At 42.8% G+C, this 26,690-nt stretch overlaps 1 protein-coding gene across 3 annotated transcripts in view; it reads right to left on the reverse strand.

Moving 5' to 3' along the window:
- The window catches only part of DPF1 (double PHD fingers 1), a 232,378-nt gene that overhangs the window by 14,089 nt on the left and 191,599 nt on the right, over positions 1-26,690 (reverse strand). For all 3 annotated transcript variants that reach the window (XM_089659439.1, XM_089659437.1, XM_089659438.1), the window contains 3 exons: positions 22,944-23,063; positions 17,900-18,012; positions 14,299-14,380 (listed from right to left, as the gene is read on the reverse strand). In XM_089659439.1, the coding sequence (XP_089515565.1) occupies positions 14,299-14,380; positions 17,900-18,012; positions 22,944-23,063 (315 nt within the window). The remainder of the gene's footprint in view (positions 1-14,298; positions 14,381-17,899; positions 18,013-22,943; positions 23,064-26,690) is intronic.

Below are 26,690 nucleotides of genomic sequence, written 5' to 3' on the forward strand. Positions count from 1 at the left end.
CAAAGAGTGAGCAGCTCAGGCTACTGATGAGACAGAAGCCCACATAGTCAAGAAGTGCTAAGATCTGTATTTTCTATAAGGCCAGATGTTGATGTCATTGCTCTGTACAGGGTCAAAAAAGACAATGGGGTTTATTTACCTAAACTGGAGAGTGCGAAAACTAGTGCAGCTTTGCAGAGAAACCGATCAGCTTCCAGGTCTCATTGTCAAAACTTGACTGAACAAGCTGAAGTCAGAAGCTGATTGGCTACCATGTACAGCTGCACCAGATTCTGAGTGCTCCGGTTGTAGCACGGGCGGACTGACAACTCATGGGGCCCCCGGGCAATAGGGGATCATGGGGCCCCTGTTTCCTTGCCCAAACTCAAAAAAGCCTATGAAAAAGGTAGCAGGGGCATTTCATCGGGCCCCCTACTGACCCCAGGCCCTCGGGCATTGCCCGAGTTTCCAAATGGTCAGTCCATCCCTGGGTTGTAGTAAATCTCCCCTATAGGCAATATATAAATCGGTAACATAAATAATAATCAAATGCATGCATCGGTGGCTTCTCAATCTGTTTTCTGTGAATATTACAAGTCTGTCTATTGATGATACAGTCTTTGTCAACAAGCAAGAGAAATAGATAGAACACTAGAGCAGGAAGAAGTGCTACCTCTACATACTGCAGATTCTTCAACTCTTTCCATTAAGCTGGCCATACACTGATCGAAATCTGGCCTGTCCAGCAGGGACCAAATATTATTCAGTGTGTGGCTACCCCATTCTATAGAAGTCAATCATTTGTTCAACGTCCGCTGAAAAGACATGTTGGAAACTTCTCATCGGTCAGCGGCTGCAGCTAATCACCTGAAGCCACTGATCAGTGGGGGGATTCTTCCATCCACCACCATTTATTAACTTTTTTTTTTAGTTCAAATATCTAGCTGAACGATAAAAAGTAACCGTGTATGGCCAGCTTTACATACTAGGAATCAGATTTGGGTAAAAGTGGAAGTCCACTTTAGAACTTGTACCTAGAGGTGAACCTACATTATAATAAATTTTACCTGTACGTAGAGGGGATATCTTCTAAACTTGCACTGTTTGGGAGATATTCACATAACATGCAGCCAGTGACGTCACCAGCTCATGTGCTCTGAAGGGACGGCATATTGTGCCAGACATTCAGAGCTCCATGACACATCCGACAGTTTCCGTGTGCATGCATGGGAGTGACACCATCGTGGCCATTCATACGGCCGGAGCCCACAAACCCAGAAGAAAGAACGGGGGAAGATGGTGGCACCAGGGAGCCATGACAGCATCTTGCTGGAGGGTTCCGTGTAAAGATAGGTCTGTCATATGTGGTGCATACTAGTACATTATGACCTAAGCCCGCAGGGGCCCATTGTTTTTTTTTTTTTCTTGCAATTTACTACTGCTTTAAGGCTGGCCATACGTTCTTTTTTTTTTGTTGAACCGATGGGTTGAAGGAAAAAAAATAGAGCCGATTCCCCCATCCACCTCGAATATTCTTCCTGCTGTGGTATTGTATTCTGACAGCCAGGAGCCTTTCCCACCATCAAAATACAATGATCACTTCAGCCGGCTATAGTGGTGGCACTGATCATACAGGAAAAACCAGACAGGCTGGTTACACACAAGTCGATTGATAGATCATCTTATGTACAACCAGACTGCCCATACATGGATCAAAATTTGGCCGGTCCCTGTTGAGCTGGTTGAATTTCGATCCATGTATGGGTGGCTTAAGATCTCTGATGAGATATGGGAGGGGGTTCTACAGTCCCTAACTCAGTCCTCTTTATCTTCTACTCATAAGTTGATGCACTTTTTCATAGTCCCTCAAGGCTCCGTCCTCAGGCCCCTTCTCCATCTACACCTCCTCCCTTGGCCAACTCATACACTCTCACAGCTTCAACTACCATCTCTATGCCGACGACACACAAATCTATCTCTCAACCCCTCGCCTCACCCCTTCAGTCTCCACCCGAATCACAAACCTACTGTACGATATATCAGAATGGATGTCGCTCCACTTCCTTAAACTGAACCTCTCCAAAACCGAGCTCCTAGTCTTCCCCCCATCCCGGACACCACCCCCCATTGACTTCCCCATCACGTCCAACAATGCCACTATCAGGCCCGCCCCGCAAGCCAGAGTACTTGGTGTCATTCTGGACTCCAACCTAGCCTTCCATACTCAAGTCCAATCGCAAACAAACTCATGCAGACTCCACCTCCGCAACATCGCCAAAATCCACATGTTCCTAACCCCAGAAACCACTAAACAGCTCATCCACTCCCTCATCATATCACGACTCGACTACTGCAACTCCCTCCTCACTGGCCTCACCACAGGCTATCCCCGCTTCAGTCGATCCTGAATACGGCAGCCAGACTCATTCACCTTACCAACCGCTCCGTTTCTGCCACCCCCCTCTGCCAATCCCTCCACTGGCTTCCGATTGCCCAACGGATCAAATTCTAAATCCTAACACTGACGTACAAAGCCGTCCACCATACTGCCCCGAACTACATCACTGACTTAATATCCAAGTACCGCCCAGCACACACACTCCGCTCCTCACAAGACCTCCTTCTCTCTAGTTCCCTGGTCTCCTCCTCCCATGCCCGCCTCCAGGATTTCTTCAGGGTGTCACCCATCCTCTGGAACTCCCTGCCCCAACCCATCAGACTATCACCTACTCTCCTCTCCTTCAGGCGCACCCTGAAAACCCACCTCTTCAGGGAAGCCTACCCCACCCCCTGCTAATTTCCGACCTCCTCCACTCTTCCTACAACTCCATCCCTTACAGCTATTCCTCCCGTACCACTATCCCCTCCCTCCTAGATTGTAAGCTCCAAGGAGCAGGGCCCTCGAACCCCTCATATATCACATTGTATTGTTATTGTACTGTCACATGTTCTGTCCCCCACTGTAATGTACAGCGCTGAGCAAACTGTTGGTGCTTTATAAATACTGTATAATAATAATAATAATAGTCCACAGGAATTACTGAACTCCAGGGTTTCTTTACAAGATAGGAGCACAGGATTCCCCTAATTGCTCTAAATGTGTCTCCCCTCATGGTGATCTTATTTATTTACTACCCAAAACTGGAAGAGAGCTGCAACGCTCCAAGTCCCAGGTCTGCTCCTTCGATCTTTCACTAATCTGGGTGCCGCTTTTTAAAGCTCATCCCATTCAGCCTATTTAGCAAAATCTAGAAACAAAGCCGCACTCCATAAAGGTCACACCAAGAATTGTAATTGATGTAGTTGGCTTCCAACACAGTCCCTGCCCTAAGCCATGCTGCAACGCATTTCACCCCATTGGGCTTGTTTGTAGAGGTCTATGAATAAACCCGATCGGCTTAGTGCGGGGACAATGTCAGAAACCAACGACATCAATTAAACTTCATGGTGTAACCTTTAGTCCTCATGCACACTTGACTTTTTTGCGGCTGTTTTTGACTTTTGACATTTTTATCTACAGCCAGTAAACCCCCCAGCAGGTTATCCTATGTGTTCATGCACACATAGACTGTAATCAGCGTTTTTTGGCTGGGTCATTTTTTGGCTGGAAAAAAACCCCCCAGGACTAGTGGGTTTCTAGACAAGTTTTTTTAGCTGAAAAATGCTCTAATGCTGAAAAACGCAGCAAAACGCGGTAAATCGCCACAAACCTGCAGTTTTTGGACTTTTTTAATTAAAAAAACGCTAAAAAACACAAACGCAGGAAAACGCTGCTAAATGCTAATGCAAAAACACAAAAAAAACTGAAAAACTCACGTTTTTAATGTGACACAGCTAATGTTACCAGCGTTATTAAAACGTCCTGTGTGCATGAGGGCTTATGGAGTGCGGCTTTGTTTCCTGATTTTGCTGCCCAAAATTAGTTCGATACTGTGATGCAGTGAAAGAAAAAATAATCAAGTATTTGGAGTGCTTTTTAGCATGTGCTCTTAGATATATTGAATCTCCAGACTTTTTGTTTTAGGCCAAGCTGGTCCAAATGAACTATTTCCATTGCTAAGCAATGTGGTTGCTGTCAGTGGTTATAAACTGTATGTAGCATCAGTTGCATACAGTATACAGCGCTGTGTTCAAGCAGCAGTACGGAGAGTTCCCGTCACATTCCTGGAATAAAATCGAGTCAGGTTGAGAGCTGCTCAACCATTCACAGGACACCTTCTATTTTCATGAGGCTTCCTTTGATTGGCTGAGGTGAAGAGGCAGGGGGATGATGTCATGGTTCCAAACCCTAATCACGGCAGCACCTGCCTGGATCTTGCATGTTCTCCCTATGCCTGCGTGGGATTCCTCTGGGTACTCCGGTTTCCTCCCACACTCCAAAGACATGCTGGTAGGTAATTTAGCTCCTGTCCAAATTGGCCCTAATATGTGAATGTATGAATGTAAGTTAAGGACCTTAGATTGTACACCCCTTGAGGGTCAGGGACTGATGTGAATGTACAATATATATGTAAAGCGCTGTGTAAATTGACGGTGCTATATAAGTACCTGTAATAAATAAATAAATAAATAATTTCCACCTCTGCCAATCAGAAGAAGCCTTGTATTCATCTATAAAGACTTCCTGTGAATGGTTGAGCAGCGCCCAGCCCAACTTGATTTTGTTTCGGCAGCAGATAAGAAGCACTTGTACCACGCCATTTACTGTATGTACAATAGCATATGCTACATACAGTTTATACAGCGCTGGCGGTGGCTGAAGCCATTTGTAATGGAGATAGTTTGCTTGGCCCATATGGACTATTAAACGAAAACAAAAATAAGAGCTAGCCTTTAACTTATGCAAGCAATTACTGTCCTGCAATCTGTACTCCATGTACTGGAAGCCCTTTGTACATTGCTGTATTGATTTCAACAAACAGAAGCTGTTCTATGTCTTCTCTTTTATTTTTGTATAGCACTATTATGCTGTGAAAAGTGTACAGAAAAATATTACTGTAATAAAAATATTCCAAAAAAAAGAGAAGAAAAAACTGGAGAAGGGACAGATAGATCCCAGACTACTATACTAATATATTATGTGCAGGAGCGGACTGACCATTTGGAAACTCGGGCACTGCCCAAGGGCCCGGGGTCAGTAGGGGGCCCCATGAGATGCCCCTGGTACCTTTTTCATAGACTTTTTTGAGTTTGGGCAAGGACACAGGGGCCCCATGATCCCCTATTGCCCGGGGGCCCCATGAGTTGTCAGTCCGCCCCTGATTATGTGCGTAGTACAAACTTGATATACTTAACCACTTCAAGTCCGGACACTTTCACCCCCTTCTTGTCCAGGCCAATTTTCAGCTTTCAGCGCTATCACACTTTAAATGACAATTGCGCGGTCATGCAACACTGTACCCATATGAATTTGTTAGCATTTTTTTGTGATAGATAAAATTTTATTTTGGTTGTATTTATTCACCACTGGGATTTTTTTTTTTTTTTTTTGCTATATAAATGAAAAAGTCCAAACATTTTTTAAAAAAGGCGTTTTTCTTATAAAATTTTGCAAATAAATAATCTTTCTTCATAAAGCTTGGCCAAAATGTTTTCAGTTATCTTTTTAGTAAATAAATAACCCAAATTAGTTTATTACCAAAAATTATAAATTTTCAAAAAATTTTTTTTGCATTTTTTTTTTAACCACTTGAGCACCTGAGGATTTACCCCCCTTAATGACCAGGCCTTTTTTTGCTGTTTGGCGCTGCACTAATTCAAATGATAATTGCGCGGTCATGCAATGCTGTAACCAAACGAAATTTACGTCCTTTTTTTCACACAAATAGAGCTTTCTTTTGATGGTATTTTATCACCTGTGCGCTTTTTATTTTTTGCGCTATAAACAAAAAAACCACGAAACTTTTGAAAAAAAACAATATTTTCTACTTTCAGCTAAAAAAAATATATCGTAAACTCAAAGTTAGTCATAAATTTAAGCCAAAATGTATTCTGCTACATGTTTTTGGTAAAAAAAATCCCAATAAGTGTATATTGATTGCTTTGTGTGAAAGTTATAGCGTCTACAAACTATGGTATAGATACTGTAATTTTGCCTTTTTTTGCTATACAGCGCTACACTAATTCAAATAATTGCGCGGTCATGCAATGCTGAACCCAAACGAAATTTACGTCCTTTTTTCACACAAATAGAGCTTTCTTTTGGTGGTATTTGATCACCTGTGCGCTTTTTATTTTTTGCGCTATAAACAAAAAAAACACAAAAATTTTGAAAAAAAACAATATTTTCTACTTTCAGCTATAAAAAAATATATCGTAAACTCAAAGTTAGTCATAAATTTAAGCCAAAATGTATTCTGCTACATGTTTTTGGTAAAAAAAATCCCGTGCATTAGCGGGCAAACTGGCGCTATCTAGGAGGGGCGCTAACACTATCGGAAGTCACCAGTGACACTAATACAGTGATCAGTAAAAATCTGTTCACTGTAATCAATGACACTGGTGACAGGGCAGTGAAGGGGTCAACTCAGGGGGGGGGGAGGGGGGCGATCAAGGGGTTAAATGGGATTTCTGGTGCACTAGCGGGCAAACTGGCGCTATCTGGGAGGGGCGCTAACACTATCAGAAGTCGCCAGCGACACTGATACAGTGATCAGTAAAAATCTGTTCACTGATCAATGACACTGGTGACAGGGCAGTGAAGGGTTCAACTCAGGGGGGGCGGGCGATCAAGGGGTTAGACGGGATTATTGGTGTATTAGCGGGCAATCTGGCGCTATCTGGGAGGGGCCTAACACTATCGGAAGTCGCCAGCGACACTGATACAGTGATCAGTAAAAATTGGTTCACTGATCAGTGACACTGGTGACAGGGCAGTAAAGGGGTTAACTGGGGGGGGCGATCAAGGGGTTAAACTGGATTACTGGCGGGCAATCTGGCGCTATCTAGGAGGGGCGCTAACACTATCGGAAGTCGCCAGCGACACTGATACAGTGATCAGTAAAAATCGGTTCACTGATCAGTGACACTGGTGACAGGGCAGTGAAGGGGTTAACTGAGGGGGGAGATTAAGGGGTTAAATGGGATTACTGGTGTACTAGCGGGCAATCTGGCGCTATCTGGGAGGGGCGCTAACACTATCGGAAGTCGCCAGCGACACTGATACAGTGATCAGTAAAAATTGGTTCACTGATCAGTGACACTGGTGACAGGGCAGTGAAGGGGTTAACTGGGGGGGGGGAGGGCGATCAAGGGGTTAAACGGGATTACTGGTGTACTGGCGGGCAATCTGGTGCTATCTGGGAGGGGCGCTAACACTATCGGAAGTCGCCAGCGACACTGATACAGTGATCAGTAAAAATCGCTTCACTGATCAATGACACTGGTGACAGGGCAGTGAAGGGTTCAACTCAGGGGGGGCGGGCGATCAAGGGGTTAGACGGGATTATTGGTGTATTAGCGGGCAATCTGGCGCTATCTGGGAGGGGCCTAACACTATCGGAAGTCGCCAGCGACACTGATACAGTGATCAGTAAAAATTGGTTCACTGATCAGTGACACTGGTGACAGGGCAGTAAAGGGGTTAACTGGGGGGGGCGATCAAGGGGTTAAACTGGATTACTGGTGTACTGGCGGGCAATCTGGCGCTATCTGGGAGGGGCGCTAACACTATCGGAAGTCGCCAGCGACACTGATACAGTGATCAGTAAAAATCGGTTCACTGATCAGTGACATTGGTGACAGGGCAGTGAAGGGGTTAACTGAGGGGGGAGATTAAGGGGTTAAATGGGATTACTGGTGTACTAGCGGGCAATCTGGCGCTATCTGGGAGGGGCGCTAACACTATCGGAAGTCGCCAGCGACACTGATACAGTGATCAGTAAAAATTGGTTCACTGATCAGTGACACTGGTGACAGGGCAGTGAAGGGGTTAACTGGGGGGGGGGAGGGCGATCAAGGGGTTAAACGGGATTACTGGTGTACTGGCGGGCAATCTGGCGCTATCTGGGAGGGGCGCTAACACTATCGGAAGTCGCCAGCGACACTGATACAGTGATCAGTAAAAATCGCTTCACTGATCAGTGACACTGGTGACAGGGCAGTGAAGGGGTTAACTGGGGGGGGCGATCAGGGGGTTAAATGTGACCTAGGTGTGTTCTAACTGTGGGTATGTGCTGTTTTACTCACTTTTACTGTTTCTTCTTCTCTGTCTGGAACGGAATGGGTCCAGGCAGAGAAGAATGACATCATATCCTGTCCTGTGTAAATGTCAACACAGGACAGGATAGGACAGGGACCGATCATCTGATTTCAGCCAGAAATCACTGGCTGAAATCTAATGATTGATCCCTCCTGGATCGAATCGTGTCACCCGCGGATCGGCGGGAGCGCGCGCGCCCCCTACCCGCAAAAGTGTCGGGAGAGCGGAGCCCGTTTTAAAACGTGATTTTGCACTCCACTGCCGCCCTGCACACGTATATATACAGTGGCAGGGGGGCAAGAGGTTAATATTATTATTTATGGGTTTTTTTTCAACATACTGTCACCCTAGCAGTACAGTGTCACCATGGTGACACTGCACTACTTGTGGGGGGTGATAAAGATTTGTTTTTTGTTTTTTTTTACACTGATTGCTTTTACACCCATAAAGGCTGTAAAAGCAATCATTTCTCCTTCTCCCTGGCTGCATTCTTGCAGCCACTGAGAAATACTGTGAGAGCTGTGATTGGTCACAGCTTGTCACATGGTACAAGATTGTTGTGAATAGCCTTGTACCATGTGACCTCAGTGATCATTTCCAGATTTCACACGTAGTCAGCAATGATGTCTGAAGTGACATCTTGCTTACACCTATTCATGTGATCACTGATTGGCCAATCAGTGATCATATGATCGGGACCTCACACAGAGGTCCCGTACAACGATCGGTGTTCCACTGTGTCCCAGGGAGCGTGCACAATCCAAAATGGAGGGCGCCGTTTATGAACGGCAACCCGCCCCTGCACTGCCACCGTCCAGCCGTTTATATCCGTCTGTCCCGGCAGATGGGAAGTGGTTAAAGTGGGACTACACTGCATCAGAGCACCACAAACCGAAAGTGCTATTTAATTCATTTTTAATATTCAAAGCAAACTTCCCCATCCATCCGTGTCTCCATGCTTTATTTGTTGAGAAATCTACTTGCCAGCATTTCTGACTATGGCCATCTTGGGTAAGGGCAGATGATTAATGTAACATTTACATCCTGAAATCCATCTGTCCTTAGCTCAGGAATGCAGACATGAGGGTGTGCTTAGCTGAGAAAACCCCTCCTCCCCTCCTGAAGACAGCTGGGATGTATGACATCATTTGCCTAGGCATGGAAACCAGGAAGTAACTGAAGCAATGTTAAAAAAAAAAAAAAAGTTTAAGGGCCGGTTCACACCACATGAAGTCCAGTGCGCTTTATTTCTGCATCAAAACCGCATGTATAGTAAGTTATATGGTTTCCAGTGGCACAGTTCACACAAGGGCGCTCAGTTGCAGTGCATTCCAGTTCCAGAAATAAAAAAGTAGAACATGCTGCATTTTTTCTGCACTGAAATGTACTGGAACGTGGTAAAACACATAAAAAATGCACAGGAACACACATGTCCTTATTTAGGGTCCATTCACGCTAGAAACTACACATCTACTGCGTGTTTTTTCCTTGCGCATTTACATGCAGTTGACGCATAGTTTTCTATCTGCATTTGTTTTGTGAGATCACTCCTTCTTTCTTTCCGTGAGCTTCTATGTGCACTGTAATGCGTTGCAGTGCATTTGCATGCATCTTTGTGGTGCGGAAAAATACAGCATGCTGTACTTTATTTTCACTGCACTGCAATTGTGGGAACTACAGTGGGGATTGAAAGTTTGGGCACCCCAGCTAAAAATTTGTATTAATGTGCATAAAGAAGCCAAGGAAAGATGGAAAACTCTCCAAAAGGCATCAAATTACAGATTAGACATTCTTATAATATGTCAACAAATGTTAGATTTTATTTCCATCATTTACACTTTCAAAATAACAGAAAACAAAAAAATGGCGTCTGCAAAAGTTTGGGCACCCTGCAGAGTTAATATCTTGTACTGCCCCCTTTGGCAAGTATCACAGCTTGTAAACGCTTTTTGTAGCCAGCCAAGAGTCTTTCAATTCTTGTTTGAGGTATCTTTGCCCATTCTTCCTTACAAAAGTCTTCCAGTTCTTTGAGATTTCTGGGCTGTCTGTCACGCACTGCTCTTTTAAGGTCTATCCATAGATTTTCAATTATGTTGAGGTCAGGAGATTGGGAAGGCCATGGCAAAACCTTCAGTTTACATCTCTTGATGTAATCCCCTGTGGATTTCGAGGTGTGTTTAGGATCATTATCCATTTGTAGAAGCCATCCTCTCTTTAACTTCAGCTTTTTCACAGATGGCATCAAGTTACCATCCAAAACTTTCTGAAATTTTATTGAATCCATTTTTCCTTCTACTCGTGAGATGTTCCCTGTGTCACTGGCTGCAACACAACCCCAAAGCATGATTGATCCAACCCCATGCTTAACAGTTGGACAGAGGTTATTTTCATTAAATTCTGTGCCCCTTCTTCTCCAAACGTACCTTTGCTCATTCCGGCCAAAAAGTTCAATTTTAACCTCGTCCACAGAACTTGTTTCCAAAATCCATCAGGCTTGTCTATATGTTCATTTGCAAAGTTCAAACAATGATTTTTGTGCTGAGGACGTAGAAGAGGTTTTCTTCTGATGACTCTTCCATGAAGACCATATTTGTACAAGTATCTCTTTATAGTGGAATAGTGTACCACAACTCCAGTGTCTGCCAGATCTTTCTGGAGGGATCGTGCAGTCAAACGTGGGTTTTGAATTGTTTTTCTCACAATCCTGCGAGCTGTTCTGTCTGATATTTTTCTTGGTCTTCCAGATCTTGCTTTATCTTCCACTGTTCCTGATGACTGCCATTTCTTAATTACATTCCGAACAGAGGATATTGACATCTGAAAACGCTTTGCTATCTTCTTAGAGCCTTCTCTAGCTTTGTGAGCGACAAATATTTTCAGTTTCAGTTTTCTAGACAACTGCTTAGAAGAACCCATGGTGCTGATTGTTGGGGCAAGGTCAGATGAGTCTGGGCATTTAAAACCTTTGAGATTGACATCACCTGGTCTTCCCAGACGATGATTAAGAACAATCCATGACACTGGCAGGTCTCAGCTTGGCAAAGGGGGCAGTGCATGCTATAAATTCTGCAGGGTGCCCAAACTTTTGCAGACGCCATTTTTTTGTTTTCTGTTATTTTGAAAGTGTAAATGATGGAAATAAAATCTAACTTTTGTTGACATATTATAAGAATGTCTAGTCTGTAATTTGATGCCTTTTGGAGATTTTTCCATCTTTCCTTGGCTTCTTTATGCACATTAATACAAATGTTTAGCTGGGGTGCCCAAACTTTCGATCCCCACTGTATGTCCATAGGATAACCTGGATTTTGGACTGTCTGCGCAGTTTGAGTGTAGTCAGAAACAAATTCAACTGCATCCAACAGCACCTGGTGTGAATGAGCCCTCAAGGTCAAGAAAAAAAGAGGGGAAAAATGCGCTGGAACGCATCACAAAAGCACTGCAATGCATCAAAAACACGCATGCAGAAATAAATCTGGAATGCATCTGGACTGCGTTTCTATGCTGTGAACTGGCCCTTAAACATGTACATATGGTATTTCTTTTTTAAACGTATTTACAATAGTCAATGGTGATGGAGTGAGTGAAGTTCTGCTGTAACCACTTCCAGTCCGGACACTTTCACCCCCTTCCTGTCCAGGCCAATTTCCAGCTTTCAGCGCTATCACACTTTGAATGAAAATTGCACAGTCATGCAACACTGTACCCATATGAATTTTTTTACCATTTTTTGGAGACAGATAAAACTTTATTTTGGTGGTATTTATTCACCGCTGGGATTTTTATTTTTTTGCTATATAAATGAAAAAGTCCAAAAATTTAGAAAAAAAAGTGTTATTCTTATAAAATGTTGCAAATAAATAATCTTTCTTCATAAATCTTGACCAAAATGTATTCAGCTATCTTTTTAGTAAAAAAAAAAAGCAAAAAACCCAAATTAGTTTATAACCAAAAATTGTAATTTTTCAAACTTTGTTTTACATTTTTATTTTTTTTTTATATTATTATTTATTTAGTTTTTCTTTTTAAACATACCATCACCCTAGCAGTACAGTGTCACCATAGTGACACTGTACTACTTGTGGGGGGGTGATGAAGATTTTTTTTTACACTGATTGCTTTTGCACCCATAAAGGCTGTAAAATCAATAATTTCTCTTTCTCTCTGGCTGCATTCTTGCAGCCATTGAGAAATACTGTGTGAGCTGTGATTGGTCACAGCTTGTCACATGGTACAAGGCTATTGTGAATAGCCTTGTACTATGTGACCTCTGTGATCATTCACAGATTTCACACGTAGTAAGCAATGATGTCACATGATCAGTGATCACATGATCGGGACCTCACACAGAGGTCCTGTACAGCGATTGGGAGTGTGCACGAGCAGGGAGGACGTTTATAAACGGCCACCCACCCCTGCACTGTTCCTGTCTGACCGTTTATATACATGGGCCGGACGGGAAGTGGTTAAGCAGGGCGTACATTAACCCCTTCACGCCTAAGGATAAAACAAATCTTAAAACCTAAGTAAAATTTTACAACTTTGACATGTGTTAGTAAAACCGTAAATATCATCACAACTACTTTGTACATCCAGGTGGATTATACCGCGTTTTTTCCAGGACAAATTGGGCTTTCATTTGGTGGTAAATGGTAATGGATATCTCCTGATGAAGGAAAACTGGCCCAAAATAGTAAAAAAAATTATTTAAAAAAAAAACTTAGCTGTGTGTTTCTTGTTACTACCATAACCTACCACCAAACAACCCAAAAGACATTTTCCAGCTCCTGATGATCATAGCGATACCATATACGTGTATGTTATTTGTTGTTTGTACCTGTACTACAGCCCAGAGACAATAGTGCAAATTTAGTTTTTTGTTTACCTAAAACACACTGACACTAAATGACACTGATACCAATTAAAAAAAAAATAAAAAATCCTGACCTTTGACCCTGACCTTGACCAAACACTAACCCTGGCACTGAACTAGATCACACCTTGATCTAAGTAACTTTTTCTTTATTTTTTTATATTTATTTATCTTTTTTTTTTTATTACAGTTTTTTTTCTCTCTGCAAGGAGAAAGAGATACAATGTATCTCTCTCCTCCATTCAGGGAGAAAAAAAAACAAGGGGGGCGGGCTTCACAGTGACTGATCACTATGATAGCCAATCAGAGGCTATCACACAGAGATCATGTGACCTGGAATCGGCGGTCCTGATGGTTAAAACGGGACTTGGGGCTCTCAGTGACACCGTGGGCTTTGTGCTGGGAGCGTGCTGTGCGACGCGCTCCCAGCACAAAGACAGGTACGCAACTATGTGGCCCCACGGAAAAAAGCCCAGTTCTGTGAGGCCGCATATTTCTGTGACGTCGGCGTGAAGGGGTTAAGCAATTACCTTTCTTGCAACCATGGGTTACAGGAAAGAAATTGCTTGATTCCCCCATTAACACATTGAGTGTTGATGGGTAAATCCCTCCCGTGGAGCTTTTGTATTCTCACAGTGGGAGGTTTCCCAACCATCAAAATACAATGATCACTGCGGACTGTGATTGAGTGCAAAGAAAACAGCAGGCTGGTTGAATTAAAGTTCATCGATGGATCACCAAGAGAGTTGAACGATAGTACAACCAGCCTGCCCATAGATGGATCAAAATTTGCCGAACTGGCCGAATTTCGATCCATCGATGGCTGGCCTTAGTCAATGCAGCAATGCAGTCGATGTGCATAGATTCCATAGAATGTTACAGTAGTAGGAAGCAGCCACAATCACAGCCGCCCTTCCGAAACTGGTAACATTGGAGTACCAACATGGCTGCTAGGTAAGGATGAATTCTTTCCCATAATCCCTTATTCCTGTAGGCAAGGAGCCAGATTTCACTTAATTCTCACTAGCTACAAGCAGTCAGCCCTTCACGGCACAAGGATGTCTTGCAGGCACAGCAAGGAAATAAGGAATACAAAAGCATAAAAGGAAAATGTCCTAAAGGCTCAAACAGCTTAATGACAAGATATCTTTACACAAAAGGCATAAAGCAGATAGTGCACTGCAAGCCTGATAATAAAACAAGAGACAGAAAACTGTACATCAGCACACAGGGCTCAGTCACCAACCTTCTGGGGGCTCGGACATTGGGGGGCTCAGGCAATACATATGATACCCTCGGTCGCAGTCATCGCAGAAAAGCAGCTGGTCCTAGGAAGAAAGGAAAGGGTTAATGCATTTCATTCTTTCATAACTAGTTTGCAGCGACATATCGGATGTCTGCAGTAAACGCCGGGCTGGACATGGAACGTGATGTTCTCTGCCTTGCAAAGAAAATACAAAAAGCAATAGGTATATAGTCTGGGAAAAATAATGCCGCTATCAGGAAAGATCTCGTCTTATTATGCAGAGCTCCAGCACTTGTACTGAGAATTGTACATTGCCATCCCTTGAAAACAAGTGTCACAAATGGAATACTTATGATAATGCCGGCACTCTGAGTGAAATCTTTACATTTCAGGCTTTTTCTTTTTTTCCAAGAAAAAAGATAATTTTCAGGTAATCCCAGAAAATTTGCTGCAATATTAGTCCGCATTTCTCAGGACTTCTAAAAGCGGGCACTCCAGTTGTTTTTATCACGTAGTTGCCATGCATTTATGGTGCACCATACATTCACATTTACTCAAAGAAAGGAAAAAAAAAATAAAAATGTGAGAAATATAATCTCAAACCGACCTTGGTCAACAAAAGTGTCCAAAAGTAGACGAAATCTATATCCACAGAATGGAAGCCCCAGGGGGTTTAACCACTTGAGCTCCAGAAGGTTTTACCCCCTTCATGACCAGGCCATTTTTTACTATTCTGCACTGCACTACTTTAACTGGTAACTCTGCAGTCATGCAACGTTGCACCCAAAGAAAATTTATATTGTTTTGTTCACACAAACAGAGCCTTCTTTTGGCGGTATTTGATCACCACTGGGTTTTTTTTTAATTTTTTTATGATATTATTATTAATATTATTATACAGGATTTATATAGCACCTACAGTTTGCTCAGCGCTTATGATATAAATGAAAAAAGACATTTTGAAAAAAAAAACAATATTTTTTACTTTCTGTTATAAAACATATATAAAACATTTCTTTTTACAATCTAATTTCTTCTTAAATTTAGGCCAAAATGTATTCTGCTACATGTCTTTGTAAAAAAAAAATTCCAATAATTGATTGGTTTGCATAAAAGTTATAGCATCTACAAACGATAGTAAATATACTGGAGTTTTTAATTCTCTATTTTCTTTCTATACTACTAATGGTAGTGATCAGCGACTTATAACAGGACTGTGTTAGTGCAGAGGGCAATCTGACAGTAACTGACACTGGGTGGGAACTGACTAACTGACATCACACATTGATACAGTGAGCAATGATAATACTATACAAGGTCACTGTACTAATAACACTGGCTGTGAAGGGGTTAACATCTCAGGTAATCAAGGGGTTAAATGTGTGCCTAACAATGTGTAATGTGTGCTTTATGTGCTGATTTTTACTAAAGAGGGGAGAGTTTGTTCCCTCTGTACAGAGCTCTGTGTTGATTGTCAACACAGGGCTCTGGGCTGTGATTGGACACAGCTGATCAGTAGGCTCTGGCCATGAATCATTGACCGGGACCTGCTGAATACAGCGGGAGTCGGTGGCTGGCGGCAGCGCACATGCACACCCTGTACCTGGAAGAGGTACAGAATCAGTTAAGGTGGTTCAAAAGTTGAAAATGTTTTTGCCTTAATGTGTTTCCTGCATTGATGTAAAAAGATCCCACTATCTGTTTCAACATCTCTCTCCCTAAACACTTACCTGACTCCTGTCACCACTTCAGCACTGTCTCCCCTCACTTCCTATTCTTACAGGGGACACTGAGAGCAGTGAGCCATAGGCTCCTACTGCTGTCAGTCAAACTCCTGTTACAAGGGGGTGGGGGGTGGCTTACTAGTGCTGTTTGTCTATGGATGCACACAGCCCGGCAAGGGAGGTGCCCCATAGCATCTGCCTTGCTGAGGAGGCACCTGGAGCAGGGAGAAGCAGACAGTGCCGGTGGGGGACTCCCAGTGGAGAAGATAAGCGACCGCTTTGTGCAGCATCATTGCACAAAGCAGGTAAGTAAAACATCTTTTTTATTCTAAAGGAACAAAAATAACCTTTAGTATCACTTTAAAGTGAATTTTTACTTTTGCAGTCAAATAAAGGAAATCCCACTATATATCTGATATGTGTTCTTGTTCACACAGCATAACACTACCATGGAAATACAATATATCTCAGAAACAAGGAAATACATGGTATAGGGCAAGGAATGAGATGATGTATGCCAAGGAATGACATGATGTAGGCCAAGGAATGAGATGGTGCAGGCCAAGGAATAAGATGGGGTAGGCCAAGGGATGAGATGGCTTAGGGCAAGGAATGAGATGGTGTAGATCAAGGAATGATATGGGATAGACCAAGGAATGAGATGTTGTAGGCCAAGGAATGAGATACTGTAGTATTGGTTAAGAAATGAGATGGGGTAGGTCAAGGAATGAGATGGTGTAGGCTAAGGAATGAGATAGTATTGGACAAGAAATGAGATAGTGTAGGCCAAGGAATGAGATAGTGTAGGCCAAAGAATGAGCTGGTATTCGCAAAGGAATGAACTGATGAAATAAGATAGTATTGGCCAAGGAATGAGATAGTGTAGGCCAAGGAATGAGATAGTATTGACTAAGGAATGAGATGGTGTCAACCAAAGAATTAGCTGGTAGAGGCCAAGAAATTAGATGGTATTGGTTAAGGAATAAGATTGTATAGGCCAAAGAATGAGATGGTGTAGGCCAATGAATGAGATGGTGTAGTCCAAAGAACAAGATGGTATTGGCCAAGGAATGAGACGGTGTTGACCAAACAATGAGATGGAAGAGGCCAAGATATTAGATGGTATTGGCTAAGAAATAAGATGGTGTAGGCCAAGGAATGAGATGTGTAGCTCAAAGAATGATATGGTATTGGCCAAGGAATGAGATAGTGTAGGCCATGGAGGAGATGGTGTTGACCAAAGAATGAAAGGGGATAGGCCAAGAAAGGAGATGATATTGGCTAAGGAATGAGATGGTTATAGGCCAAGGAATGAGGTGGTATTGGACCAGGAATGAGATAGTACTGACCAAGGAATGAGATGGTGTAGACCAAGGAATGAGATGCTATTGGATCAGGAATGGGAAAGTGCTGGCCGAGGAATGAGATAGTGTAGGCCAAGGAATGAGATGACATTCGGTCAGGCAGTCTTTGCCATGGTGATATTGGCCTTCATGTTTGACAGGACCAGGTCTTCAAAACCAGACTTTTACTACACATGGCATTTCTTATGGGAAGTTTTTCAACACTTTATTCATGTCTTCCCTAAAGAAGCTTTGGTGAAGAGTCACTAATCAAAAATGTGGTGAAAATCAGATAACATTTCATGCATATGCTTAAAAAAATGTACAGTCAATCCCACCTTCTTGATGTTTGCAAAAAAGACAAGCTGTCCATACATGCACGAGAAACAAATACAAGAACCCACATGTATACCAACAAAAGATGGTTACCCACGTTTATGCACATATACTGTTATTTAAAAGTCAAGCATTTGGTTTATTCTGAAAAGAAATATCAGACATCTCTAGTGTACATGTATATTACGGTGCACTCACATCATTTTCTGAAGTGCCACAAAGGATACAGGACTTGCATTCAATACACTGCCAGCGATAAGTCCTAACAGCGGCTGTCATGTTGACGGTGAATTGTAGACATGAGGGGTGACCTGCAGGAAGAGAGGATTATAACAGCAGCACAAAGGACGTAAAAGAAAACCTGTGCTGAGAGAAATATGAAGGCTGCCATTTCTGACCTCTTTTTCAGAAAATGCTAGCTTCCTGGCTGCTGTGCTGAACCAGTGGAATACATGCTTCCTGAGGCAGCAACTCAAAGTAAACATGCAGGTTGTAGGAGTTTTGCCAAAATGTAGTTTCTGCATGCTAATTCCAGGTCAGTAACTCAACATACGGAAGCCAGATAGAGTCTTGCAAACAGCATATTTAACAGGAGGTCAGCAATATACACAACTTGAATGCATACATGGAAAACAATTCATCTGTCAAAAGATTGCTGTCCATGCAACCCTGATACTTACACAGCTCTGCCAAAAAGCACCATAATGTAGGTGACTGGACCTGTATCTATTGCAGTGAGGTAAAACAGTTTTGTTCACCTCCTTGCCTAGTAAAGGGGTAGCAGAAGACTGGTGAGATCATTCCTCAGATTAATCTGATCTGTGTTAATCAGCTATCATGTACATTACCACACTGGTGAGGTCTATCTTGTATGGCCACCAACATGCTTCTACACAAGGTCTCCAAACTTTCCAAACAAAGCGCCAGTTTACTGTCCTTCAGATTTGAGGGGGCTGGACTGTGGTCAGTGGGAGTGGAAAATGCCCCGTCATTGTTATCAGCGGGAGGAATGGTGCCCCATCATTAGTATTGGTGGGAAGAATAGTGCCCCATCATTGATGTCTGTGGGAGAGGTAGTGCACTGTAGTTGTTGTCAGTGGAAGGATAGTGTCCCATTGTTAGTGTCAGTGCTGAACAGTGCCTCATCATTGGTGTCAGTGGGAGAAATAGTGCCTCATCATTGGTGTCAGTGGGAGAAAGAGTGCCTCATCATTGGTGTCAGTGGGAGAAATAGTGCCTCATCATTGGTGTCAGTGGGAGGAATAGTGCCCTGTCATTGGTGTCAGTAGAAGTAATAGTGCCCTGTCGGTGTCAGTAGAAGTAATAGTGCCCTGTCATTGGTGTCAGTAGAAGTAATAGTGCCCTGTTGTTGGTGTCAATAGGAGGAATAGTAACTTGTTGGTGTCAGTGGGAAGAATAGTGCCCCATTGTTGGTATCAGTGGCACGAATTATGCCCTACTGTTGGTGTCAGTGGAAGGAATAATGCTTTGTATCTGTGGGAGGAATAGTGCCCCACGGGCTGAATAAAGGCAAGCAAAGGACCGCATCCAGCCCCCAGCCACAGTTTACAGACCACTGTTCTATACGATCTGTGGAAAGCCAGGCAAAAGCTCAACTTGCCCTGTTGCAGGAATGCATGTAGATAAATTTAGGATTTATACCACCAGCTGCTGCAGCTCCCTGGTATTGGCTAACAGGATCTGTGCTAGCAATATTTTACTAACCCTATCATCTTGAGCAATACTGCCTGGACTTTCATCTTTTGAGACTGTCCCAATGTCTCTTTGGATTGACAAAGCCTGATATATCCTCTGATCAGGAGCAGTGTGCCCGGGTATATACAGTACCAATGAAGCCAAGCTGGGAACTGTAAAGATGTTTATGGTCCAAATAGGAAGTACTCAAAAGTCAAGGAAGCGAAATACACTGGAATGTATATATAGATAATATAATTGTGGTGATCGAAGGTATTATGATTCAGGAACAGAACTTCGATGAATCTACAAATAAGTGTACTTATGCCTATATCACATGGGCTTCAGTTTGTATAAGAACAGTATGAAAAGCAAGCTTTGACATAGCATTTGCTGAGCTTTCAGCGAACTTTGTTGAAGTTTTTAAAGTACCATTCAATGCCAGTTTGTAAATGTTGAACACAGATCCTAATGGGAGTATTGACTGGCACTTTAAGCAAGCTGTTAGCAGGCTTCGGCAGGTTTTTAACAAGCTTCAATAAGTGCTGAAGCCTGCCAGCAGCTTGTTTAAAGTTGCAATCAACACTCCTATTAGGATCTGTATTCAACATTTACAAACTGGAGTTTAATAGTACTCTATTTACAATAGTACTCTATTATCCCAATACTTTTGGCAATACTTTGCCAAAAGTATTGGGATGCCTGCCTTTACACGTACATGACCTTTAATGGCATCCCAGTCTTAGTCCGTAGGGTTCAATATTGAGTTGGCCCCGCCCTTTGCAGCTAAAACAGCTTCAAATCTTCTGGGAAGGCCGTCCACAAGGTTTAGGAGGGTGTCTATGGGAAGGTTTGACCATTTTTCCAGAAGCACATTTGTGAGGTCAGGCACTGATGTCGGATGAGAAGGCCTGGCTCACAGTCTCCGCTCTAATTCATCCCAAAGGTGTTCTATGGGGTTGAGGTCAGGACTCTGTGCAGGCCAGTCAAGTTCCTCCACCCCAAACTTGCTCATCCATGTCTTTATGGACCTTGCTTTGTACACAGGTGCGCAGTCATGTTGGAACAGGAAAGGGCCATCCCCAAACTCTTCCCACAAAGTTGGGAGCATGAAATTGTTCAAAATGTCTTGGTATGCTGACGCCTTAAGAGTTCCCTTCACTGGAACTAGAACTAAGGGGCCAAGCCCAACCCCTGAATAACAACCCCACACCATAATCCCCCCTCCACAAAACTTTCACTTGGCACAATGCAGTCAGGCAAGTAACATTCTTCTGGCAACCACAAAACCCAGACACGTCCATCAGATTGCCAGACAGAGAAGCGTGATTCGTTACTCCAGAGAACAGGTCTCCACTGTTCTAGAGTTCAGTGGCGGCGTGCTTTACACCACTGCATCTGACGCTTTGCGCTGCACTTGGGGATGTAAGGCTTGGAAATGGAAACTCTGAAATGGAAACGCATTCCATGAAGCTCTCTACACACTGTTGTGCTAATCTGAAGGCCTTGGAGGTCTTTAGCTATTGACTCTGCAGACAGTTGGAGACTTCTGCGCACTGTGTGCTTCAGCATGCGCTAACCCCGCTCTGTCATTTTACGTGGCCTACCACTCCCTGGCTGGGTTGCTGTTCTTCCCAGTTGCTTCCACTTTGTTATAATAAAACTAACAGTTGACCGTGGAATATTTAGTATCAAGGAAATGTCATGGATGGACTTATTGCACAGGTGGCAACCTATCACGGGACGACGCTTGGAGTCACTCAGCTCCTAAGAGCGACCCATTCTTTCACAAATGTTTGTAGAAGCAGTCTGCATGCCTAGGTGATGATTTTATACACCTGTGGCCATGGAGGTGATTGGAACACCTGAATCCAATGATTTGGAGGGGTGCCTCAAAACCTTTGACAATATAGTGTACTTTAAACACATCAGCAAAGCTTGCTGTTCACACTGCCCTTATACAAGCTGAAGCCCATGAGAAACAGGCCTTTCATTTCTAATGGAACACTCTGTACATATGATCTTGACTCTTGTTGGATCTTTCTTTGTCTACATAACTCCTATATCAGAGTGTTCAAAGTCTGTAGTCTAAATCCAAGTAATATTCCACCTGTAAGAGGTATACATGTCTTGTGTTATTTCAGTTATGTAGCCAGTCAGCACCCTTCTGTCCATTTTGACCCACTTTGTGCCTATGCCACTCTATAGAATCCTGGTGTGACTCGGCATGACAAATGCTGCTGCTTACGACAAATTCAAGTACCTGACTGAGACAGGTACATAAAACTATCAGAGGCATGGTGGAGGGCAGCAAGGAGGTCAAAGCGTTCACACCATGGACACTCCTGTCCCCAGTGCATGTTCAGCTCTTGGAAGCACAGCATCATTGGTTGTTAAGGTGTGTTATAGCAGCCAATGGCACAGTCCCATCCAGCTGCCAATTGGGAGATTCCTGTCATTTCCAAAAAAATAGCCATTGCCATATTTAGAGTATTATGTCAGCAAGCATCCTCTGCTCCTTTGTGTACATATAGCTATAGGCTGGGGAATCTCATACCTGGCTGCTGAAAGCGGCCAGGGATGAGTCATTGGTTGCTGGGAAGCCGGCAGCTGCCAGCGTCCTAGCAACCGCAAACCCTGTGTGAGAAGCTCTCACATTCATGAGTGTTAGGGAGTATGGAAGGTAGACTCTCCAGAGCAAGTGAAGGTCTGCAGAGTGAATGAGAATGATTTTATAATTATCAATAGGGTTGCGCTATACCGTTTTTTTTATCGGTGAGGACAAGTACTGTGACTTGTGCTCACGTTCTCGCCGATACTGATTACCGATACCTTTGCAGTGCGATTTGAGCCCATATAAAATGAATAGCTCAAATTGCATTGCAAATCGCACTGCACCCATGGGGAAACCGCATGTTATTCGGACATGAATTGCACCGCATTTCTGTTCAAATCACATGCAGTTCTTTGCAGTGCAAGTTGAGCCCATTCATTTTGTATGGACTTAAATCGCACCACACAGGTATTGGAGCATTTGCACGTGTATGAGTACTCATGTAAATGTCTAGTATCGGCACTGATACCGATATCGGTGCAACCCTAATTATCAATCAGCTGCTGCACTTCCAGGGTTCTAATGAGGAAATTGGCAGACTCTGTATCCCTTTAAACGTGATTTCCCTTTGGATTATCTTACCAAAAATGACATTTTTGTTGCAGAGGATACCCAAAATCTGACTTGTATGTTAGTAATCAGTGAGCCAATCACAGAAGCAGGAAATTACATTTCTGGGGGGGCGTTCTGTACATCATCGAAGTACAGAACACCACCAGGAAGTCATATTTCATTTTACAGAAAATTACAGAGCTGCAGATTGAAAAGGAAAGGTCACTTTTAATAACATTCAGTTACACTATCACTTGTGTAGCAATTATGATATTTTTTTTTCTGTTTGTTTCCCCATAAAATTGGAGTCACCCTTTAAGGCTGCTCAAGCAGAAATACTATTTTAGACATGATCTTGACAGAAATTATGTCATATTTTACCAGAACGTCCACAGTCTGCACAGGAGATGAGGTCTTCTGGACAACCTGTCTTTTTGGCTCCTCCTAGACAGAAATCGCAATAGCCATTGGCAATGACCGAGCCATCAGGGGCCTTTTTAACTGAAAGGAAAAAGAAATTGTGGGTTATCATTAAACCTACATCAAAAAACATCAATAAATGCTGTATTACATGCTGTTCATACTCACTTAGACACTATGGGATTTGTTTTCTGTATTCTGCAAAAAACCTGGTTGATCCTACTGTTCTCTATCTCCCCCCTTCTGTCCATGTCCCCAATGAAGTTGGGGATTTTGCAAAGCAGTGTTGGCAGCTCTGCACATGCTCAGTTTTCAGTGAGTTTCTATGCTGACCATTTCCTCCCTTTCACATCTGAGTAACCCATGTGACTATAGAGTCACACATGTGGGCATATACACATTGGTAAATGACAGTCCATTCCCCCTTCTTTCTCTATGCCCACTAACCAGCTAAATACAACGGGGTGGGGTATTACATCTTGATTGATGAAGGCTTCACCTCCTTGTTATTCTAAGACACAGACTGGAAGGGCGTAACACAGACTGTGACTGGCAGAAATGCGCCCACACCATGTTAATTCCAAAAAATAATAAAGATTTGATTTCAAATATATACAGTGCCTTGAAAAAGTATTCATACCCCTCGAAATTTTCCACAGTTTGCCATATTACAACCATGACCGTTGTCATGTTGTAACATGACACTGCATGTCTCTACCAACCATGCAAAGCTGGTAGAGACAACCCCAAAAACACTTGCAGCTGTAATTGCAGCGAAAGGTGGTTCTACAGAGTTTTCACTCCGGGGGGCTGAATACAAATGCACGCCACACTTTTCACAGATTTATTTATAAAAAGATTTGAAAACCATTTATCATTTTCCTTCCACTTCACAATTATGTGCCACTTTGTGTTGGTCTATCACATAAAATTCCAATAAAATACATTTACATTTTTGATTATAACATAAAAAAATGTGGAATATTTCAAGGGGTATGAATACTTTTTCAAGCACTGTATCTGTATGACAATTTAAAACAGTTTATTGATATTAATCATTTATTTTTACTCTGTATCCCAAAGGCAGTTTTTTTGTTTTTTTTACTTTGAACATGTGACCAGTAGCAGAGGACTAGAAGCTCCTCCAATCACTGTTTCCACACAGACAGGCTGGGAAAGAGCTGGGTCATGTGACAGCTTTATATTGATTAGGAAAAATGTACTTATAGGTTTTTTTTAAATTAAAATAATTACAGTGCCATCATCCACATACAGGTGAAACTCAAAAAATTAGAATATCGTGCAAAAGTTCATTTATTTCAGTAATGCAACTTAAAAAGTGAAACTAATATATGAGATAGACTCATTACATGCAAAGCAAGATAGTTCAAGCCGTGATTTGTCATAATTGTGATGATTATGGCTTACAGCTCATGAAAACCCCAAATCCACAATCTCAGAAAATTAGAATATTACATGCAATCAATAAAACAAGGATTGTACATAGAACAATATCGGACCTCTGAAAAGTATAAGCATGCATATGTACTCAGTACTTGGTTTGGGCCCCTTTTGCAGCAATTACTGCCTCAATGCGGCATGACATGGAAGCTATCAGCCTGTGGCACTGCTGAGGTGTTATGGAAGACCAGGATGCTTCAATAGTGGCCTTCAGCTCTTCTGCATTGTTCGGTCTCATGTCTCTCATCTTTCTTTTGGCAATGCCCCATAGATTCTCTATGGGGTTCAGGTCAGGCGAGTTTGCTGGCCAATCAAGCACAGTAATCCCACGGTCATTGAACCAGGTTTTGGTGCTTTTGGCAGTGTGGGCAGGTGCCAAGTCCTGCTGGAAAATGAAGTCAGCATCCCCATAAAGCTTGTCTGTGGAAGGAAGCATGAAGTGCTCCAAAATCTCCTGGTAGACGGCTACGTTGACCCTGGACTTAATGAAGCACAGTGGACCAACACCAGCAGATGACATGGCTCCCCAAATCAACACAGACTGTGGAAACTTCACACTGGACTTCAAGCATCTTGCAGTGTGTGCCTCTCCATTCTTCCTCCATAGTCTGGGTCCTTGGTTTCCAAATGAGATGCAAAAGTTGCTCTCATCAGAAAAGAGGACTTTGGACCATTGAGCAACAGACCAGGTCTGTTTTTCTTTAGCCCAGGTAAGACGCTTCTGATGTTGTTTGTTGTTCAGGAGCGGCTTGACAAGAGGAATACGACATTTGAAGCCCATGTCCAGGATCCGTCTGTGTGTGGTGGCTCTTGATGCACTGACTCCAGCCTCAGTCCACTCCTTGTGAAAGTCCCCAACACTTTTGAATGGCCTTTTCCTGACAATCCTCTCCAGGCTGCGATCATCCCTGCTGCTTGTGCACCATTTTCTTCCACACTTTCCCTTCCACATAACTTTCTATTAATGTGCTTTGATACAGCACTTTGGGGACATCCAACTTCTTTTGCAATTACTTTCTGAGGCTTTCCCTCCTTATGGAGGGTGTCAATGATGGTTTTCTGCACAACTGTCAGGTCAGCAGTCTTTCCCATGATTGTGATTCCTACTGAACCAGACTGAGAGACCATTTAAAGGCTCAGGAACCCTTTGCAGGTGTTATGGCTTAATTGGCTGATTAGAGTGGGACACTTTGAGACGAGAATATTGCACCTTTTCACAATATTCTCATTTTCTGAGATTGTGGATTTGGGGTTTTCATGAGCTGTAAGCCATAATCATCACAATTATGACAAATCACGGCTTGAACTATCTTTCTTTGCATGTAATGAGTCTATCTCATATATTAGTTTCACCTTTTAAGTTGCATTACTGAAATAAATAAACTTTTGCACGATATTCTAATTTTTCGAGTTTCGCCTGTACAGAAAGAGAAGGAACAATGTAAATTAAACAGTTTGTATTTAGCATCACTTTAAACTACTCCGGCAGTTTGAAAATGATTGTGATGCAACCAAGTTTGTTTGAGAAGGTAGGTTCTGATCTTGTTTTGGCTGGAGATGGGCTTGGAGGATACTTTCACCTAAAGAAATATATCAGCTGCCGCTGCTGATGTCCTTGTGCACATGCCGGCTGCATGGCTGTCTCTGACAATAATACTTTGTCACAGTTCTGGACCAAGCATGCAGCAACACATGTCAGACTGCATTCAGAGCAGCTCATATCCACACTTGTTCTATGTCAGTGACTCAGAAAGTACTGAAGCCAAAGGATCAACATGAAGGCTAAGCAACTGGCATTTCCAGTATTGGTCAACAAAGGTAGGCTTCATATTTTTTTTTCAGTACAGGTTTCCTTTAGGCTTCTTTCCCATGGTTGGGAATGTGTTTTTATTGCCCCCCCAACCACCTACCTACAAGTAGACAACCGGAGAGGATTGTATACATGCCACGGTCGTCATGACTTGTTTTGCGGTTTTAACCTGGCATGCTGAGTTTGATAGGTGGGACTGCCTATCAAATTCACCTAGTGCAACATGGGGACATGCTGATTTCAAGAGCCAAATGCCCGACTGATTGCAGAGCAATATTGCAATGAAAAAAATTTCCGTTCAGCTGAAAAATAAAAACCCAGAAAAAAAACAGGCATTCAGGAATGGGGAGGGGAAGGATGAGTGGTAACTTTTAGCTTTATAGTATGGTGGCTAATCTTGGCCAATCAGAAATAACCTTGTTCTAGTGGTTACATTC

This window comes from Staurois parvus, unplaced genomic scaffold, assembly GCF_062004578.1.
Source record: "Staurois parvus isolate SC_StPar_1 unplaced genomic scaffold, SC_StPar_1.0 ptg001157l, whole genome shotgun sequence".
Lineage (NCBI taxonomy): Eukaryota > Metazoa > Chordata > Amphibia > Anura > Ranidae > Staurois > Staurois parvus.